Raw genomic sequence first — 20,892 nt, forward strand, 5'->3', positions numbered from 1 at the left:
CACACACACACATGCACACACACGTCAAATCCATAAATCCACCTATTTGGGTTTTTGGGGGGTCACACCCAGTGATGCTTGAGGGTTACTCCTGGCTCTGCACTCAGGAATTACTCCTGGTGGTTCTGAGGACCATCTGGGGTCCCAGGGATCGAACCCCGGGTTGGTCACATGCAAGGCACACAAACACCCACTCCATCGTCAGCTGCCCCATAGCTCTGGCTCCCACTTGCTCCCTTATCTTTGGAGCTGCCATGCTGTTTTGGTTTGGGTTGGCTCTTTCTCGTGTGTTTAGAGGGCAGCTGCCCACTCTGAGATCAGGGTCACTCTCAGCAGTGCCCAGTGGACCCAGCCCCCAGCACGCAGCACCGCCCGCAGCCCTCGGCTCTCCAGGGCCGCAGTGTCCCTTGTCTGTTTGTTTTTGTCTCAGGGCCACACCCGGCTGGACTCAGGGTTTGCTTCTTGCTCTGCACTCAGGAATCACTCTGGGCCAGGCCCTGGGACCAGATGGGGTGCCGGGATTGAGCCCAGGATGGCTGCGCGGGGCAAACACCCTCGCTGCTCTGTCCTCAGGCCCTGCACTCTTGTCTTTGGGGTTTTCCCACCTATTTAATTAACTTATTTTAAATGAGTCACCATGAGATACACAGTTACAAAGCTGTCCATGATAAGGTTTCAGTCATACAATGTTCCAACACCCATCCCTCCACATGTCCACCACCAATGGCCTCAGTTTCCCTCTTGCCCCCCTCCGCTTGAAATGTTTCTTTTTATTTTGTTTTGTTTTGGGGGTCACACCTGGCAATGCACAGGGGTTACTCCTGGCTCTGCACTCAGGAATTACTCCTGGTGGTGCTTGGGGGACCATATGGGATGCTGGGAATCGAACCTGGGTTGTGTCGAAATGCCCTACCTGCCATACTATTGCTCCAGCCCTTCGAAATGCTTCTTAAAGGAGCTGTTGCCTGCTCTGGAAAGAGATTCTCTGTGTGTGTGTGTATGTGTGCGTGTGCAGGTGTATGTGTATATGCCTATACATGTGTGTGTGCATATGCGTGTGTGGGCTTATGTGTGCATGTGTGTGTGCAAATACTACTGTGCTTTATGCATTTATGCATGAGTGTGTGCGTGTGTGTGAGTATGCATATGTGCATGTGGTGCACGCATGCATGTGTGTGCATGTGTGCACATGTGTGTGCACATGTGTGTGTACATGTGCGTGCACGTGTGCGTGTTCTCAAGTTCTCCCTGTGCCTTTCCTTTAATTCCCCTGGAGTCACCATGGCTGGGGGCGAGGGTGATGGCACTGGGGCCCGCCCCCTCGAAGACCCAAGCCCGCTCTTGTGCCCACAGCACCTTCCTGCCGAGCCTCGTGGGCTGGATCAACCGCTGCTTCTTCTGGCTCCTGTTCAGCCGCAAGAAGGAGAGTTGCCGCATCAGCTACCGGATGTTCACCTACGAGTGTCGCTTCAAGCAGCACGTGCAGGACTGGGCCATCCCCCGGTGGGCAGCCAGGGGCCACCACACGCCCCCAGCCTGGGACCCTCCTGGGAGCGGGGATCAGGTTCAGGGTGGAACCTGAGCTCAGAGCACTCACCCTTCGGGGGTAGCACCCACCGGCAGCTGGACACAGTGGACCGAGGGGACAGTTGGGCCAACAGGCATTTGGCAGAGGGGCCGTACCGGGGAGGGGGCAGTGTGCAGACAGCGTGGACCAGAGCAGGGGAGGGGCCTGATTAGGCAGGGGTGAGGGGGCGAGGCTGGACATAAGCTGGGGTTAATTCTTGGGCTCCACATGGATGGTCCCTTGGAGAGGGGCCACTGGGCAAGGCGGGGGAGGCTGCGTGTCCCCTCCCCCACAATGTCCCCGCAGGCTGGGCCTCTGGCGATGGCTCCTAAGGGTCTGTCTACCCTGGGCCTGGCAGGGAGAAGACCAAGGAGGCCCTGCTGGGGCTGAAGGCGGCGCTGGAGGCGCGGCCGCAGCTGGTGGCCCACTTCCCCGTGGAGGTCCGCTTCACGCGCGCCGACGATATCCTGATGAGTCCCTGCTTTCAGAGGGACAGCTGCTACCTGAACATCATCATGTACAGGTGACGTCTGCACCCCACCCTGGGCACTCACACTTCTCCAGCATGTTCTGTGACACTCCCTGGGTGGCGGGGCCTATGGGAGGACAGGACACGTGGAGGGCAGTGGTCATCCTTTTGGAGACTGATGCGCGGGACAATCTCTGGGTGGGGTCTGCTCAGAGCTTCCGGGATCTGGCTTCAGTTCAGCAGAAACAGGGTGTGGTGCTGGAAGATGGTTCAAAGGGTCTGGAGCACAGACTTGCGATGGGGACTCTGGGTTTGATCCCCGGCACCACACGGTTCTCTCAGCACCAGGTCAGGCGTGTTCTGCCGTGATCTCAAGGCTGAGTCGGTTTCCTGGCAGAAACCTCCTAGAACGTTCTGGATCTCCCTGGCCAGGATGTGGCCCCATCTGCCTCACTATTGCCATCCTCACCATCACAGGCCCTCGAACTTTGGGGTTTTGATTTTTATTAATTTATTTATTTACTTTGGGTGTTATAAGTCTGGGTGGATCTTTTCAAGTCTGACATGGCGCCATCTGCTGGTGAGGATGGAGCATGAAGGCTGTGTGCCCGCCCGGCTGCCAACGGAGCTAGGGCGATGGTGTCTACCATATTATCCATCCTCTTATAGAACATATAGAGTATATCATTAGATCGGTCATCATATATTATTAGCAATATCTATCATAGATATAACTCTATAGCGTAGATGTAGCGTGGTACAGTGTAATACTCTAACCCGGCATCATTGGTACATGCATCTTTATGTATGCACCTTTTTCTTTTCATCACACCCGATGATACTCAGGGCTTACTCCTGGCTCTGCACTCAGGAATTACTCCTCGTGGTGCTCAGGGGACCATATGGGAACCCAGGTCAGCTGGGTGCAGAGAAAATGCCCTTCCTGCTGTACTATCACTCTAGCACCTATGCATGCACCTTTAAGAGGACATGTACATGTGTCAGTACTATACATATGTGCACTTTTCGTTTGGGACATTTCCTGGAGTGGGTGGTTTTGGGGGGACACTCCTTGCAGTGTTCCTGGCTCTACACTCAGATCACTCCTGATGGGGCTCCGTGCACCCTGTATAGTGCCGGGGATCAAACCCAGACCAGGCAAGTGTTTAACCCTGTGTAATCCCTTTGGCCTCTACATATGCAAGTATATATATTTATAATTTTATAGTTATAAAGTTATATAAATTATGTAGCACTGTCCTCCTGTTGTTCACCAATTTGCTCGAGCAGGCCCAGTAACATTGTGAGACTTGTTACTGTGTTTGGCATATCGGTTACACCACGGATAGCTTGCCAGGCTTTGCCATGTGGGCGAGATACTCTCAGTAGCTTGCTGGGCTCTCCGAGAGGGGCGAGGAATCGAACTCGGATTGACCATGTTGGCTGCATGCAAGGCAAACGCCCTACCCGCTGTGCTATCGCTCCAGCCTGTGTATATATTATACATATATAAATATATACAGCGGGTAGGGTGTTTGCTTTGCACGCAGACCACCTGGCCGACCCAGGTTCGATTCCTCCACCCCCCTCGAAGAGCCCGGCAAGCTACCGAGAGTATCTTGCCCGCATGGCAACGCCTGGCAAGCTACCCTTGACGTATTCAATATGCCAAACACAGTAACAAGTCTCACAATGGAGACGTTACTGAGCCCGTTAGAGTAAATCGATGAACAACAGGAGGACAGTGACAGTGACAATTATATGTATATAAACACATCCATGATATGTGTCTCTACCCCCCAAATTCTTTTTTTTTCTTTCTTTCTTTTTCTTTTTGGGTCATACCTGACGATGCTCAGGGGTTACTCTTGGCTCTGCACTCAGGAATTACTCCTGGCGGTGTTCAGGGGACCATATGGGATGCTGGGAATTGAACCCAGGTCAGCTGCGTGCAAGGCAAACGCCATACCCGCTGTGCTATCGCTCCAGCCCCCATACCCCAAATTCTTTAAAATTACTTAGACTCCTGATAACCTTTAGCTAGTTGTTTTAATCTAGGTGAGAGGATGTAGGCACTCCTGCCGCTTCTGAGGGCGAGTGACAAGCAAATGCTTTGCAGTCATGGGGTCACACCGCTCCTGTCTGCAGGGGTGCGTCTGCACAGTGCCCCTGACCTCGTGGCCTCCCCGCCTTCTCCCCGTACCCTCCCCAGGCCCTATGGCAAGGACGTGCCGCGCCTGGACTACTGGCTGACCTACGAGGCCATCATGAAGAAGGTGGGGGGCCGGCCCCACTGGGCCAAGGTAGGATGCTCCGGTCCAGGCGGGCCGCGCGGCTGCTGCAATGAGCTGTGGCTGCCTCCAGAGGGGGCCCCTTCCCCACTCCCAGATGGGGGTTTCCACCCAGCGCTCCAGTCCTGGGAATTTTCAGGGGACTCCTCCCTTTCCCCTTGGTGCTTCCAGAAGAGGGCGAGCGCGGGCCGCTGGGCAGATGGAAACTGGGCGACTCCGCTGGGACGGGCCTTCCATCTGCGGAGCTGCAGAGCCAGGGCAGCCTTCTCGCGGTGACCGCGCATGGCCCGCACCCTGCACCCCTCCCTCTCCTAGAGCTTTCTCCCCTCTGAGTGGATCCATGTAAATGCATGCGTGGAAATGTGTGCGCGGGTGGGACCCTGCGTGCATGCATGTGTGGGTGCTATGTGCCCAGGTGTGGGTTTGCAGCCCACACGCCAGCTCCAGGTCCGTCCTGTTCTTCTGGTTGCTCCCCCAGGCCCACAACTGCACGCGGAAGGACTTCGAGGAGATGTACCCCGCCTTCCCAGAGTTCTGTGCCATCCGGGAAAGGCTGGACCCTGGGGGAATGTTCCTGAACGCATATCTGGAGAAGGTGTTCTTCTGAGGCAGCCAGGGGTCGAGGTGGATCCCCCCACACTCAGTCTCCCAGGAGGTTGAAGACCACCAGAGATGAGCCTGGTTCTGCTGGGCCCCTCTCCCACCTCCTCGTGAGCCCTCATGAGGAGCCCCAGCAAAGAACTGCCTGGAACCCTCCTACCCCCATTTCCATCTCCACGTGCACCCCGTTTTCCCAAGCTGACCATCACCAGAAGGAGGAAACCTTCAGATGCCATCTTGTCACCATCAGGGGTTCCCAGCCCACCTGCGGCTGGTGTCTGTCTCTCCAGGGACCCCGGGGGTGTGCAGCCCTTGTGGGGGAGTCCATAGATGCTACCCCTCTTTTTGTCCCCAGGTGCTCTGGAGTGTCTCTGGACCTCCTACCCCCACGCCCTGAGGTCCCCCAGCCCTTCCTCCCTGCCTCTGTGCAGGGTGCTGGGGTGAGGGATCCATCTTGCCTTCATTCTAATAAAGACCAAGTGATGCCTTCGTCTTAACTCTCCCCACTGTCCCCCGGGAGTCGGGGTGCGCGGACTCCTGGCCTTGGCTTTAGGAAAATGCCCCCTGCTCCTCTGACAAACTCGGCTTCCGACCTGTTATTGGTGCCTTTCATGGGGCCATCTTGGAAGCCTCCTGGTCCCAGAGACTTTGGGGGCACCAAGAACCTTACAGGGCATCCCTCAGCTTAAGAAGTTGAAATTCTAATCACATTGACCTCTAGAGGGTACCACCCAGAATGTAGAAAGAACTGCACAGAAACAATAGCATAAATCATACACACACACACACACACACACACATGCAAGCACTGCACATATGCACACGCACACACACATACACACAAGCACACACACATGTGCACACATAGACTCACACGTGCACACATAAACACACGCACATGCATGCAAGCACTGGACACACACAAACATTCACAAACACACACGCATGAAAGCTCCACACGCATGCATACACACACGTGTGCACAAACACACGCACAAAGGTGCACACACAGACCACATGTGTGCATGCACACACACGCACAGACACACGCATGCACACATACATATACACACATACAGACACACATGCGCACACACAGACACATGCGCGCGCGCACACACACACAGACACACATACACGTGCGTACGCACACACACACACACATACACACACATGCCCAACATAATCAGGGCCAAGGAAACTGCGCAGGGGCGGAGATGCTTGCCTGGCTTGCAGTCTGCCGGGGCTGGGTCCCCAGCAGAGGGTCCCGGGCTCCACTGGGAGTGCTCCCTGAGTACAGCTGGGTGTGGCCCACAAACAAAAGAGAAACCATAAACAGATGGGAATACCCAGTCCACACACTTTGCTTGTGAATGTGTCTGGATGTGAACACCCCCGAAGTGGCCAAGCCCACCTGATCCCCGGGCTGGGCAGGACCTACAGGACATAAGGGGCAGGGGAGGGGGGCCCACCCTCCTTGAAACATCACCCAGCCACGGTTTCTCAAGGTCAGCCTTCAAGGTCAGCCCCGAGTAGCACTCTGGCGCCCCCTGGTGGCAGCTGTCAGCAGCGGCTGTGACGATCTCTGTGTGGGGCAGACCCCCAGGCCCTGACACTGGGCCTGGGGGCTGTCCTGAGGGGGCTGGTGCAGCAACTCTCAAACGTCGAAAAGGTGCTTTGAGGTCCAACAAGGGAGAAGCAGGAGGGGGAGTCCTGAGACTGTGTTAGGCTGTTCTCTCAAGAACTGGTCTAGGAGCTCAAGGAAACAGCAGGGCCAAGATAAGGGACGGCAGGCAGGGCTCTTGCCCTGCACACAACTGCGTTCCATCCCGGGCACCACAGAGGGTCTCCGGAACCTGCCAGGACGGATCCCTCTGTGCAGATACAGGAGCAAGCCCTGAGTACCACCAGGTACGGCCCAACACCCACCCCCTGCAAAAATATATATAGAGAGAATCACCAGGCTGGGGAGAAAGTCCAGGAGTCAAGGTGACTACTGGCTGGGTCCCCGGAAGTGTGTGGGCCCCTGGAGGCCCCGAGCAACCCCAGCCCAGCACCATTGGTCCTTCCAACACCTCTGGCCTGGAACCACCAGGGTTGGCCCCAACCCCCCTGAACATTGTTTGGAGGTCCCTTCCTCCCCAAGGGACTCCTGGGCCCTAGCTACAGGAAGCTACTAGAAATGTCAAATAACTTGTGGAATATGATGCTATAATGACAAGCCCAGTTGGGGTGTTTTTATTGGTTGGTTTTGGGGTTTGAGGGGACCACATTGGGCAGTACTCAGGGTTTACTCTTGGCTCTGTGCTCAGGGAGCACTCCTGGGAGCACTCCTGGTGGTGCTCAGGGGATCACATGGGATGCCAGGGGCACCAAACTTGAGTGGGCCACTGCCAGGCAAATGCTCCACCCACTTTACTTTCTCCCGATACTTTCAAGCTCAGTTGTTTTAACCGATGTCCAGGTCTTTGAACCAGATCTAACGGCTAATGATAGGATTTTATGCATACACCTTTTCCATGTTTTAAATGTGAACTTGGCTACCAACCCAGGATGCTGGCCACACACACACATTTCCCCCCATACAACCCCCCATTGTAAGTATATGTGATAAACAAGGCGTCACATGAGAATAAAAACTCTTTCACTGTTGGTGGGAATGACCACTAGTCCAGTCTTTCTGGAAAACAGTATGGACAGTCCTTCAAAAACTAGAAATTGAGCTTCCATATGACCTCGCAATACCACTTCTGGGAATAAATCCCGAGGATGCAAAAAAGCAAAGTAGAAATGACATCTGTACTATATGTTCATTACAGCACTGTTCAGAATAGCCAAAGCCTGGAAACAACCGAAGTGCCCTAGAACAGATGACTGGTTAAAGAAACTTTGGTACATCTACACAATGGAATACTATGCAGCTGTCAGGAGAGATGAAGTCATGAACTTTGCTTATAAATGGGTAGACATGAAGAGTATCATGCTAAGTGAAATGAGTCAGAAAGAGAGGGACAGACATAGAAGGACTGCACTCATCTATGGAGTACAAAACAACATAACATGAGGCTGACACCTAAGGATATTAGACACACGGGACAGATAGATTGCTCCATAGCTGGAAGCCTGTTTCATGAGCAAAGGGGAGAAGGCAGCTGGAATAGAGAAGGGATCACTAAGAAAAAGATGGCTGGAGGAACCGGTCGGGATGGGAGATGTATGCAGAAAGTAGATAAAGGACCAAACATGATAACCTCTCGGGGTCTGTACTGCAAACCATAATGCCCAAAAGTAGAGAGAGATTAGGGGGAATCATGTCTGCCATGGAGGCAGGGGGAGGGGGGGAAAGGGGGGTTATACCGGGAATATTGGTGATGGGGAATGTGTAATGGTGGAGGGATGGGTGTTTGATCATTGTGTGATTGTAACCCAAACATGAAAGCTTGTAACTATCTCACGGTGATTCAATAAAATTAATAAGAAAAAAAATTTCATTTCCAACCCCTTGCCCAGTTAATGCTGGTTGAGATGGGTTGCTGGGCGCCACCTGCTGGCAGTCTAGGGTACTGCGGTCAGGCTGGACCACGGACAAAGCAGGGAATTTCTCATCAAGTAAAACCCAGTAGGGGAAAAATCCCAGACAGGAACAGAGATAAAGACTGTCTGGCTCCACGGTGGACAAACAATGTCCAAAGGGCCCCACAGGGATCCCAGGATCTTACAACAAAAAGCAACAGGCTCCCCTTGCCTCTAGGGAACAAGAGTATGCATAAGGGGAACCTCAAATTTGGACCCTCAAATTAAGGCTGCAGAGAAACTGCAGCTCAGATTTGACCCCTGGTGCCCCAGAGGGTCTCCTAAGACCTTTGAGGAATGAGGTCTGAGCACAGAGACAGGAGTGAGCCCTGAACTCAGAGACAGGAGTGAGACCCTGAGCACAGAGTCAGGAGCCAGCCCTGAGCACAGAGTCAGGAGTGAGGCCTGTGACCAGGTGACCACCAAAACAAGAAACACAACCAAAAAAGACTTATCCTTAGCATATCTCCACCCTCACTTCAGGAGAGTTCCCCCACCTCACCCCCAAACAGACCGTGACAGCTTTTGGGGTGGGAGTTTGGGTCACACCTGGTGATGCACAGGGCTTATTCCTAGCTCTGCACTCAGGGATCACTCCTAGTGGTGCTCAAGGACCCTATGGGATGCTGGGGATCGGCCAGTGTGCAGGGTAAATGCCCTCCCTGCTGGACTATCGCTCCAGCCCTGACAGCGGCAGCTTGATCATGGTTTGGAGAGGTACTTTCCAGAACTTTCCCTCTGAGTTCTTCCCGGTAACATGCACGTTCCAGAAATGTCTGGTGTGGTTTTGGGGTCATCACCACCCTCCTTCCATCCTCAGCCAAAGGCCTGTCCTTGGCACTCACTTCTCTCACCCCCCCCCCCGCCCTGCTAACACGAGCCCCGCAAGAAGGGAGTGGAGACAGCAGAAACCCGGAGGCCAGCTGGATATTCAGGAAGTTTAATGTGAGTTAGTGCATACAGGGCAGGAGCCCGCTGGTGCGGGTGTGAGTGTGAGAGTGTCAGGTCCCGAGGGGGCAGGCTATGGGGTCCGGGGGCCTCCAGGGATCTCTGGAATCAGGCCAATGCCCCATCCTCGGGGACGCCGTGTGCAGGTCTTATTCCGCCCTGAAGAACGAGAGGATGGTGGGTGAGGCCCCGGGGAGGAGCACCCCAGAGAGGAGCACCCGCAGAGGAGCACCCTGGATATGAGCACCCGTGGAGGAGCACACATGTAGGAGCATCCATGGAGGAGCACCTTGGGGGGGAGCACCACGGGGAGGAGAACCCGGGAGGAGCACCCCGGAGAGGAGCACCCATGGAGGAGCATCCTGGGGAGGAGCAACCTGGAGATGAGCACCCTGGGGAGGAGCACCCTGAAAGGAGCACTCTGGAGAGACGCACCTTGGGGAGGAGCATGCTGGAGAGGAGCACCCGGGGAGGAACACCCTGGGGAGGAGCACCCTGAAAGGAGCACTCTGGAGAGAAGCACCTTGGGGAGGAACACCCTGGGGAGGAGCACCCTGAAAGGAGCACTCTGGAGAGAAGCACCTTGGGGAGGAGCATGCTGGAGAGGAGCACCCGGGGAGGAACACCCTGGGGAGGAGCACCCTGAAAGGAGCACTCTGGAGAGAAGCACCTTGGGGAGGAGCACGCTGGAGAGGAGCACCCAGGGAGGAACACCCTGGGGAGGAGCACCCTGAAAGGAGCACTCCGGAGAGGAGCATCTAGGGAGGAGCAACCTGGGGAGGAGAGCCCCACACAACCCCAGAGTTCCGGCTGGCGTGCCTGGCTGCTCACCCCTTCTGCCGGTACTCGCGCAGCGCCTTCTCGGCCACCATCTCCATGAACCGGGGGCTCTCCCTGGACACATTGTCTGGGATGGACACCATCATGGGGGGTGCATCAAAGAGCTTCAGGCCCACCAGCGTGACCCCGTGGAGACCGTCTGTGCTGGAGCTCTGGGAATTCACCTAGGAGGACAGGAGCGGACAGGTAGTGGGCAGCAGACTCTGGAGACAGCCTCTGTGCCCCCCTTGGTCCAGGCTGCAGAGGGCGGCGCCCGGGCAGGGGAGCCGGCAAGAATCATTCCCGAGCCCCTCCCTCTCGGGGACCACTGGCCGGGCTGGGCAAGGACGGTCAGGGAAGGAAGGGAACAGGGTGGGGTGAGGAGGCTAGGGAGAGACGCACGGGGGTGGGGGGAGCGGTGCATCCGGGAGGGGGGAGCGATGTCAAGACGGTACAGTCCCCAGCCTTGCACGGACACCCCCCGGACCCCCACGGCTCGGTGCAGCCCTGGAGGCCGTCGGACTGCGCCCCCATTTCCAAGGGGGCATCCACGGGGCGCGCGCGCGCAGCCCCGCTTCTCCCCGCGCGCGCGGAGCGCCCCGCTCACCGTGGTGACCTGCAGGTGGTCCTGGTCCTCGCCCTGCGTCAGGTTGGCCAGCCGGGACACCCAGCTGAACTCCTCATTGAGCTGCTTGAGCAGCCCCGAGGAGGCGCGTGTCTTCTGCTGGTAGGATCGCAGCAGCTGGTCGTAGCGGCGCGAGAACTTCTCAGCCATCAGCAGCGCCTCGCTGAGCTCCTGGCGCAGCCGCTCCTGCGCGGGGTTGCTGCCCGAGCAGTCTGCGGGGCGGCCGGGGGAGGTGGGCGTCAGCGGGCACCGTGCCCCGGCCAGCGGTCGGACAGGGGCTGGACGCCCAGCGCCGCTGTCTTTGGGGGCCCCAGGCTGCTCAGAGGCGGGCCCGCACCCGGGAAAGGCTGCACGGGGCACCGCCAGTGGCATCTGAGACGGGAAAATGCTTGGTACTGTCCTGGGCTCACATAGCCACACGCATTCTACTGCCCGTGGGCAAGTGTTGAGGTTTCTTGTTTATTTTTTTCCTTTTTTTTCTTTTTGGGTCACACCCAGCGATGCACAGGGGTTACTCCCAGGGTTCATGCACTCAGGAATTACTCCTGGCCGTGCTCTGGGGATCATATGGGATGCTGGGAATCGAACCTGGGTCAGGCCGCTTGCAAGGCAAATGCCCTACCCGCTGTGCTATCGCTCCAGGCCCGTTTTTTTTTTTAATTTGATTTTTTTTTTTTTAGTTTGGGGGCCACACCCGGCGGTGCCTAAGGTTTACCCCGGCTCTGTGCTCAGGGATCACTCCTGGCAGGGCTCGGGGGACCATAGGTGGTGCTGGGATCAAACCGAGGTTGGCTGTGTGTAAGGCAAGCGTCCTCCCCCTTGCACTATCTTCTTCAGCCCCATAATAAAAAAAAAGAAATTTTTTTTTCTTTAACCAAAATATTTGGCTTATTGTGAAACACTGGCTGGAGTGAGAGCACAGCGGTAGGGCGTTTGCCTTGCACGTAGCCGGCCCGGCTGAGCCGGGTTTGATTCTGCCGCCCCTCTTGGAGAGCCCAGCAAGCTACCAAGAGTATCTCATCCACCCGGCAAAGCCTGGCAAGCTACCCGTGATGTATTCAATATGCCAAATACAGTAACAACAAGTCTCACAATGGAGACGTTACTGGGCCCGCTCAAGCAAATCGATGAACAAAGGGAGGACAGTGTTTGTTTGTCTAACCAAAAATAAAGCTGATAGGCTGGAGCGATAGTAGAGTGGGCGGAGCGCTTGCCTTGCACGAGGCCCACCTGGGTTCGATCCCCAGCATCCCACAGGGGCCCCGAGCACTGCCAGGAGTGATTCTTGAGCTCAGAGCCAGGAGTCAGCCCTGAACATCACCTGTGTGAGCCCCAAACAAACAAAACACCCTCCTGTTTGGAGGCCGAGGGCTGAGCTCGACAGTACAGCGGGAACCTCATGCATGTGTGGTCCTGGGTTCAAGATCCAGAACCTGAGTACCTAATTAAAAGGGGAAAGTCCTGGGTGTGAGAAAAACTCTGAGACGAGGGAGCAAGACGTGCATGCCAGAGGCCTGGTCAAGCCCACAGGGTCCCCTGAGGACTACAGGGAACAGCCCCTCATCCTCCAAGACACAGTGACCCAAAATCCTGTTTCTCCTCCATGTAGCCTTAAGCTGTCACAAGGAGGGCACATTCTGGGGGAAGGGAGATGCTGATGATCCCACTTACACAGAGTGAGAGGCAGGAGAGCTACTAGGTGGGGATTGGGCTGTCCCTGAGGGGTCACAGGCACTCCACGCCCCCCCCCCCCCGGCTCGGGGTCCAACCGTGCTCACCCACTGCCAGGATCTCCTTGCACTTGGCACACTGATCCTTCATCTTCAGGCACCCTGTGGAGTTGTGGCGGATCTCTTTGCACACGGCCCGGTTGTTGCCACCTTCTGGGGACTCTGCAGGAAAGAGCAGGGGTCAGGGGGGCAGAGGAGTCAGGACGGACCTCACACTGGCCCCCTGCATAGGGCTGCGAGCCTGGCACACTCCCCATGCCCAGGACCTATGGGGCCTCACCCTCTGCTCTGTTCTGACTCGGTTTTCCCCCAGCAGGCCAGAGCTCCCCCTGCAGGCAGGGCTGCCTCAGAACAGGTCTCCCCCAGCAGGTCAGAGTTCCCCCTGCAGGCAGGGCTATCCCAAAGTGAGGTCACCCAGGGCCCTTCCACATCTGCCTTCACTGCAAAAACAAACCCAGATGCCAAGGTCTAGCCTGGAAGAGACCTACTAGCCAGCTACTGGTTCGTGCCGTGCCAGGGCTCACTTTAAAAGTACTGAAAGTCACGGGCTGGAGCCATAGTGCAGAGGTAGGGCATTTGCTTTGCACACGACTGACCTGGGTTCGATCCCCAGCATCCCATACGGTCCCCCACACCCACCCCAAGCACTACCAGGAGTAATTCTTGAGTTCAAAGCCAGAAGTAACACCTGAGTATTGCTGGGTATGGCCCAAAAACCAAAACACACACACAAAAAAAGTCAGAATTGGAGATTTCCTCCATAGAACTGAGTAGAGGTGGCAGGCTCTGGTTGGTGGGTGGGATATTAGGATGATGTGTGCTTGAAAAGTATGATTCCCAGTATTGTAAATCCCAGTACCTCAATAAATATGGTAAAGTACACGCTGGTGGCGGGATTGCTGTTGGAACACTGAATGCCCATAACAACTATATTATGAACAACTTTATAAACCAGGGTGTTTAAATTAAGTTAAAAATTGTAATGGCAAATAAGTAAATAAAAGTATTAGTTTAGGGGCCAGAGAGAAAGTACAGCGGGTAGGACCCTTGCCTAGCATACAACCAATCAGGGTTTGATCCCTGGCACCCCATAGGGTTCCCTGAGCCCTGCCAGGAATGACCCCTGAGCACCGTGCCTGGAGTGAATGCTGGGTACCACCAGGTATGGCCTCTAAACCCATAAATAAAACAAAGTTTTGGCTTTTCTCGTCCATATTCACCTTCACTCGTGGACCATTCCGAGTCTGATCTGAAGAGGACCCCAGGATACAGCCACATACCCGCATTCCGAGCCGGGCTATGAGCTCTGGCTGTCTGTCTCGTGGAACCCCGTTAGGAGCCCGGGGTGAACAGAGGGTCACTGCCCCCTTTGCCATTCAGGGATGAGGGTTGCAGGCTCAGTGCCTGCTGCACCCCTACAATCAGCTCTAGAGCCTGGGGAGTCCCTTTGCCCCGGCTTAACCAGCATTCTGGAGAGCCTGGAGATGTTGGGGGGACACAACCGTGCCTCCCCGGCTGGATCTAGCCTCCCAGAGTCCTGCCCCCAGCCCTCACGCCCCAGCCTGACCTCCTGGTGCCTGCTCCAGGGGCGGGAAGTCCTGGGCCTCCTGCAGCTGCGCCTCCATGGCCTCCTGCACCTGCTGCATCATGTCCACCAGGGGCCTGAACATGTCCGCAAAGTTGAAGGGCTCGAAGCGGTGGAAGGGCAGGAGGCTGCGCACCACGCGGGAGTTGGCCCCGTAGAGCAGCGGCCCGTGGCGCGCGGGGCTGCGCAGGGGCCACCAGAAGTGGGGCTCGGGCATCTCGCGGGCGAAGAGCGAGTCGGCGAAGAGCGTGTCCATGAGGCTGGACGTATGCTGGAAGCTGTCCTGCATGGCGTCCAGCTCGTGCGCCTGCTGCCGCTCATCGTCCAGCAGGGAGTCGATGCGGTCCCCGTTCATCCACAGGTACAGGGGCGAGCTCTGGTTCAGGAACTCTTCCAGCTGCAGGGGGGGGGGGGGAGGGGAGGGAGAGCGCTCAGGGCCGGGAACGAGCCCCCAGTCCTGCCGGCAAATGCTAGTTAGGGTGAGACACTGGGGGCGGGGAGGGGTGGGCGCGCGCCCCAAACTGCGGGCGAGGCTGGCTGGGATCCACTCGGGCGCGCACCGGGAATCCGGGATCCACATGCGCGGACCGGGAATCTGGGATCCGCACGCAGGAACCGGGAATTCGAGATCTGCACACGTGGGACCGGGAATCCGGGATCCGCACGCGCGGACTAGGAATCCGATATCCACATGCGGACCGGGAATCCGGGATCTGCACACGTGGACCGGGAATCCGGGATCCGCACGCGCGGACCGGGAATCCGGGATTCGTCCTTCCTGGCCCCTGGGTCCCAGGAAACCCTTCCCAGCGCGGGGCCAGGCTGAGAGCATCCCCAGCAGGGATGCGCCTGGCTGAGCCCGACCCCCACACCCCAGGCAGGTGCACGGGGCCAGGCTCCCCCGCTCACCTGGTGGCCCACCACGCCCGGGCCGCGCCTGCACACGCGCGCGTAGAACTTCATGCAGGTCTGCTTGAGGCAGGGCTTGCACTCCTCCCACAGCGCCTGCATGCTCTCGTTGCACACGCTCGGCGACGCCTTGAGCTTCTCCTCCGCCTCCCTGGTGACGTTGAGGGCGTCCTGCAGGGGGCGCCAGAGGCACGCTCAGCCCTGGGGTGTGCGTATGGTGGTGGGGCCGCTCGTCCCTCTGTCCCGCCACATGGGGCGCTAGCGTCCACCCCAGCCCCTCTCCCCTCCACCGCCCCTGGACACCCCACATCTCCAAGAGACCCCCCCACCCATGCACGCCTCTCAGAGCTCAGTCCCTACTCTCTGCGGGTGCAGGCGTCTCACCAAATCTCCCAGGTGCCCCGAATTTTTTTTCATTTATTTTGGTTTTGGGGGGTGGGGGACACGCCCGGCAGTGCTCAGAGCCTACTCCTGGCCCTGCGCCCAGGGATCACTCCAAGTGGCATTCTGGAGTGCCAAGCATTGGGCCCATGAGGGCCCTGTGCAAGGAAAAAGTCTTGCTTTGTCCTATTACTCCGGCCCCCTTCTCCAATCTTATTTTTATTTATTTATTTTGGTGTTTAGGGCACACCCAGCAGTGCTCAGGGCTTACTCCTGGCTCTGTGCTCTGGTGGTGGTGCTGGGGATTGAGTTGTAGTTGGCAGCGTACGAGGCAAGCACCTAAACCCTGGTAACCATCTCTCGGGCTTCTGCCTCTTATTGTTCTAATGTAACCAACCAGCCCTCTGGCAGAGGATGGCAATGGACCAACTTCCAACAGCGAAGCTGTCCCCACCCCTCATCCCAACCTGGCCAACTCCTCAGCAAACCAACTCAGAGATCCAAGAATCTGCTAAGAATTCAACCTGGGGGCTGGAGCGATAGCACAGTGTGGAGGGTGCTTGCCTTGCACAGGACTGACCCCGGGTTCGATCCCCGGCATCCCATAGCATCCCCTGAACACCGCCAGGAGTGATTCCTGAATGCAGAGCCAGGAGAGACCCTGAAGCATCGCCAGGTGTGGTCCAGAAACAAAACAAAACCAAATCCCGCAAGGAAGATGGAAGCTTGGTATAGGCCAGCGGCCACTAGCAAATCCCTCCCTGGAAGGCTTTCCAAAGCCAATAACTGTCAGCTGACATGGCTGGAAGGACTGGGCAGGGGGGCGGGGGCGGGGGGGGCACTTCACCTCCTTCTTCATCTTGGCCTCCTCCAAGTCGTCCAGCAGCGCTTTGCGTTCCTCATTATTCTTCTCGATGAGGGCCTTGATCTGCCTCATGCCCTTGAGGGCGTGTTTCAACTCCTTGTTGATATACTTACTACCCTGGGCAGACATTTCTGCAGGGGTTGTGGGGAGCGGAAGGTGAGGGCCAAAACACAGCTTAAAAGGGTCGGGGGGAGGGGGGGCTGTGGATGGCCAGGGTCCCTACTCCTGAATCATCAAAGCCGCACGCCCCAGAGGAGAGCGGCCCCCCTGCCCAGGGAACCAGCCTCTGGCTGCCGGAGGAGGAGGAGAACAGTCCTGGACGCAGAACGCGCTCTGGTGCCCACGTGTCAGTTTGGCCATGGGCACGAGCTTTGCGGAACTCAGTTCTGGACATTCGGCCACATGTGATGCCAGGGGCAGGATCCCGGCAAAAGCCACAGAACTGTCCCCACCCACCACCCACCACGGCCCGGAAGGAAACCCAGTGCACCAGGGGCTTATCTTGGTGGGGACAGAGTGTGGTTGTGGACCAAGGGCCGTGGCAGCTCTCAGGGGGACACAGCCTGGGCCCCCACACCCCCAGGAGCGGCCGAGTGCACAGGTCGGGTGGGCTGATGGCCCTGGAGTGACACAGCCCAGGCCGGGAGCAAGAGCTCACAGGCAGGCCAGGCCGAGGGTCCCGGAACCCCTGCCCCGCGCCTCCCTCGCCACTCACCATGCAGCTCCTTGGGCGACACCTCCGACTCGGCTGGCACTAGCTCGTGGTTCTGCCCGTGCCCGGGCGTCCCCCAGAGCAGCAGCCCCACCACCAGCAGCAAAGCCCTCATGGTGCCTCCGATGGTTCTGGAATCCCAGCCGGCTTCTGTTTGTACAGAGCAGGACACCGCCATGGAAACGGGGCTGTTTCCGGCCCAGCCTGCAGCCCCACACTGGGCCCTGGGCTGGCCTGGCTGCGGGCCTGGACCCCGCTGGCCCCGCTGACCCCGGCCCCCGCAGTGTTTTTATCCCCCGGGAAAACCCGGGGAAAAAGACCCAATTGCCACTGGCACCTTCCAAAGGAAGCTCGCTCGCTCACTGGCTTGGGCTGGGGCCAGCAGGCTGGGGCCTGTTCACGCCCCTCCCCCCACCCCCCTCCATCCTCCTCCACCTCCCACCTTCATCCTCCCTCCCCCCTCTTCCCTTCTCTCCCCCTCCCCCCCTTTTGCTCCTCTCCCTCCCTTTCCCTCCTTCTCCCTCCCTCTCCTCCCCTCCTCTCCCCTTCTTGCCCCTCCTCCTTCTCCTCTTCCTTCCTGACCCCCCCTGAGGGAGCACCATCCCTCCCAGCCAACCCTGAAGCCTTCTTTCTCACAGGGCCTAACCCTGAGACTCCAATGAGGAGTCGGGGGTGAGTGCTCCCTCTAGGAGGACATGCACCCCTGCTCGGGGCTTGGTCCCGACGCCAAGCCCCGGGGGGCCTGCCAAGGCTGCTGCCCCGGGCACAGGGACCAGGCCGCTGCCCAAGTCTTACACAACGGTCCTTTCCCAGAAATTGCACAAAAGACGCCCCTCCCCCCTTGGTCTGCCCCCCGCCACCAGTTCTCTGGGGGCAGAGGGGAACCCCTTTCTGCTGGCGCCCCTCCGAGCCCTGTCTGGCCGGTGAGGGAGAAACACCTCAGTGCTGCCCACACAGGCCCAGCGCGGGGCCCAGTGCTCCCTGGTGGACATCCATGGCTCCACCTCGGGCTGGCGAACCCAGAGCCTCAGGGCTTGCAGGTCTCTCCCCGGGACCCCAGTCCCTCCCCCCAACCGCTCGCCGTAGTCTAGCTGGCCCATGGGCTACCACGGTCTCAAAGGAGCCACATCAAGCCCTCACTTCTGGGAACCTGAGCTGCCCTGCCTTGGCGGCTGTGGCGGGGAGTGTCTGTGGGGGAGGCAGGCTTGGAAGGGACCGAGGGACACAGGAACGAGGGACAGAGGCAGCAGCGTCGCTGGCGATGAGTCACGGGAGCTGGTGTCTGCTGACTCCTGTTCCAAGCCTGCCTTTCGGCCAGGCTGGCGGGCAGGCGAGAGGCTGGTCCAAGGACGCCGACACTCGTCCCCCGGCGCCCGGCTGCCAAGTGCCCAGGAGCCATGCCAAGACCCTCCCCCTGCCACCGCAGCTAGTGCCTGAGCGGGCGGAGGGAGCCCCAGTGAGCCCAGCGGCAGGATATGGAGCCCCGAGGTCTGAGCTGGGCACTGAGGCCCGTCCCCACCTAAAGCAGAGGCCAGTGACAAGCAGCCGGACCTGCGGTCAACAGCCCCGAGGCCAGGGTGCAAAGTACTCCTGTCTCCTCCTATTTTGGGGGGGTTGTTTTTTGGTTTGGGGGCCACACCTGGTGGTGCTCAGGGCTTACTCCTGGCTCTGCTACTCAGGGGTCACTCCTGCCAGTGCTTGGGGGACCAGGTTGAAATGCAGTCAGCACCCTGCCCACTGCACCATCTTTCCGGCCCCGCCCCCCCCCCCCCCCCGCTTCCATTTTTGCTGCAAGTCCATAAATCAGATCCTTCCCGTCCTCAGCATCCAACAGCCTCCCCCACTTGCAGTTGTCAACATAACTTGATTGATTTACTTTCTTTGGGGCGAGACAGACTACACCTGGGGGGCGGGGAGCACTCCAACCTGGGGGAGGATCATCCCTGGACGTGCTGCAAGGCTGCTCTCTGCTCAGAGCTCGGGGTGGCTCCTGGCAGTGCTTAGGGGACCACACTGGGGAGGGAAACCGGGACCCAAAGCACACACGAAGCCTATGCCCCAGCCCACTGGGCAAGTGCCACCACACTCCGATGGTCTCTCAACGCCCCCGTGGGGGCTGCGAGGTCCTTTCTGCAGTGCTGTGCAGCCTACAAGGCGGACCGCTTAGACGCTCCATCTTTACCCCCTGGCTATCTCGAACCTCCACGAGCATCCTTTCGGCACTGCACTTACTCCCATTCCTCACTTCTCTCTGTGTTTGCAGAGCCAGGGAACCAGACCCCTGCCTCCCTCCAGACCGGGTCACAGCACCCGGGGCCACATGACCACCCTCTTTGCTACTTTTTTATGGGAGGGGGGTTGGGCAGGGGCCACACCCGGCACTGCTCAGGGGCTGCTCCTGCCCCTGAGCTCAGGGGTCACTGCTGGTGGTGCCCAGGGGACGCTGTGGGGAGCCAGGGAGGGGCGCCAGCAGGCATCTTACCCCCTATTCCCTCTCTCCCACCCCCTCCCCGTTGTGTTTTTTTTTTCATCAGCTGCTCCGGGAGGCCATGAGGCTTCCACACTCCTTTCAATGAGGAGCCTTATTAGCGGCTGAACTTTGGGGCCAGCCGAGTTCTGGGAAACCGCCCGGGGAAAGGCCAGAGGCTGAATGACATGTCCAGGCTAGCTAGCCGCAGGGACCCCAGGGACCAACTCTCCTCCTGGGGGGACCCTCGCGGGCTTTCAGAAGTGCAGGAGAGGGTGGAGCGGCTGCGACCCGAACTCAGTCGGAACCTGACACTTAGAGAAAGGCCGGGAGGAGGTGAGCAGGATGACTCAGGGCGAGGTGCACCTGCCCTGCCAGCACCCCGCACTCCCCAGCCGCGCTGCCCCGGCCGCCTCCCGGCCAAGGACCCGCGTTATTTGCACACCTGCCCTGCAGCCAGCAAGGCTGCACCCTTCAATGCCCCATCACTCCCCCCCACCCCTCCGCCGTTATCCCGAGCACGGTGGTCGTCGTCGCGTCTCTGCAAAGAACCCGCGTTATTTGCACACCTGCCCCTGCGCCCCAGTCGCGCTGCCCCGGCCGCCTCCCTGCAAAGGACCCGCGTTCATTGCACCTGCTCCGTTTGCAACCCCCGGAGCCCGGGGTGGGGGGAGCCCGGGAGGCGGCAGGCAGAGCCCTGGCTCCCTGCAGCGTTCACCCCGGCTGCCCCGCCGCCAGAGCCGCGACGGTGCAAGGTCCCTGCCCGGAGGCCACCACCGCCCGCTGCCCCGGGCCCCGGGGGGGCTCTACGGACCCCTCACCGCTCTGCTGCGCCCACGACTCGAGCTGCTCCCGCCGACGCCGCGTGCAGGGCGCTGCGAGGCGCCCGTCTTTATAGCGCCGGCGGGTCCCCACCCCCTCGGGGGCTGGCTGCAGACCTGCGTGAGTCACGCCTCGAGAACGCCGCGGAAACGCACCGGCGGCTGGAAGCAGGGGTCCGCCCGCTGCAGCGCGCGGGGAGGCCGCCAGGGGGCGCGTGGGCACTGCCAAAGGTCTCCAGGGTGGACCCCCCCCACCCCATCACCACCACACACACACACACACACACACACACACACACACACACACACTGTTTGTATGGGAATCTCTTCTCCGCTGAGAGGAGGGCTCTGTTTTCCCCTCGGGGGTCTTTGCTGGAATTTGTGCTTAGACATGGCTACTCTGCGGGGAGAAAGTCTCCCCTGTCCTGAGCCCCTGGCCGGCCCCAAGCGGAGGGTGGTGTACGTGGGGGTACCTGCTTCCCTGCTCATGCTTTTAAGGTACATCCCTGTACCCCAATCTGGGGCAGCCT

The 20,892-nt window shown here is 58.7% G+C and overlaps 2 protein-coding genes across 3 annotated transcripts in view; one reads left to right on the forward strand and one right to left on the reverse strand.

Annotated features, from left to right (window-relative positions):
• LOC130023592 (L-gulonolactone oxidase) overlaps window positions 1-5,416 on the forward strand; it is a 15,056-nt gene extending 9,640 nt beyond the window's left edge. The window contains exons 9-12 of the mRNA XM_056114151.1: window positions 1,354-1,503; window positions 1,926-2,090; window positions 4,249-4,339; window positions 4,806-5,416. Coding sequence (XP_055970126.1) covers window positions 1,354-1,503; window positions 1,926-2,090; window positions 4,249-4,339; window positions 4,806-4,934 — 535 coding nt within the window. The 3' untranslated portion in view covers window positions 4,935-5,416. The remainder of the gene's footprint in view (window positions 1-1,353; window positions 1,504-1,925; window positions 2,091-4,248; window positions 4,340-4,805) is intronic.
• A 4,008-nt stretch (window positions 5,417-9,424) lies between these two features.
• CLU (clusterin) lies at window positions 9,425-20,481 on the reverse strand. 2 transcript variants are annotated; one of them, XM_056114149.1, is made up of 9 exons: window positions 20,356-20,481; window positions 17,078-17,224; window positions 16,345-16,493; window positions 15,117-15,287; window positions 14,190-14,604; window positions 12,671-12,784; window positions 10,875-11,104; window positions 10,280-10,452; window positions 9,425-9,607 (listed from the first exon to the last, which is right to left on the reverse strand). In XM_056114149.1, exons 2-9 carry the CDS (start codon window positions 17,187-17,189, stop codon window positions 9,598-9,600), a joined length of 1,374 nt encoding a protein of 457 aa, XP_055970124.1. In that variant the 5' UTR covers window positions 17,190-17,224; window positions 20,356-20,481; the 3' UTR covers window positions 9,425-9,597. The 2 variants fall into 2 exon arrangements, with proteins under 2 accessions (XP_055970124.1, XP_055970125.1); XM_056114150.1 differs by having other exon boundaries at window positions 20,363-20,389.
• Window positions 20,482-20,892: the final 411 nt, after the last annotated feature.

This window comes from Sorex fumeus, unplaced genomic scaffold (assembly GCF_029834395.1).
Source record: "Sorex fumeus unplaced genomic scaffold, SorFum_2.1 ptg000024l, whole genome shotgun sequence".
In the NCBI taxonomy this organism is placed as follows: Eukaryota; Metazoa; Chordata; class Mammalia; order Eulipotyphla; family Soricidae; genus Sorex; species Sorex fumeus.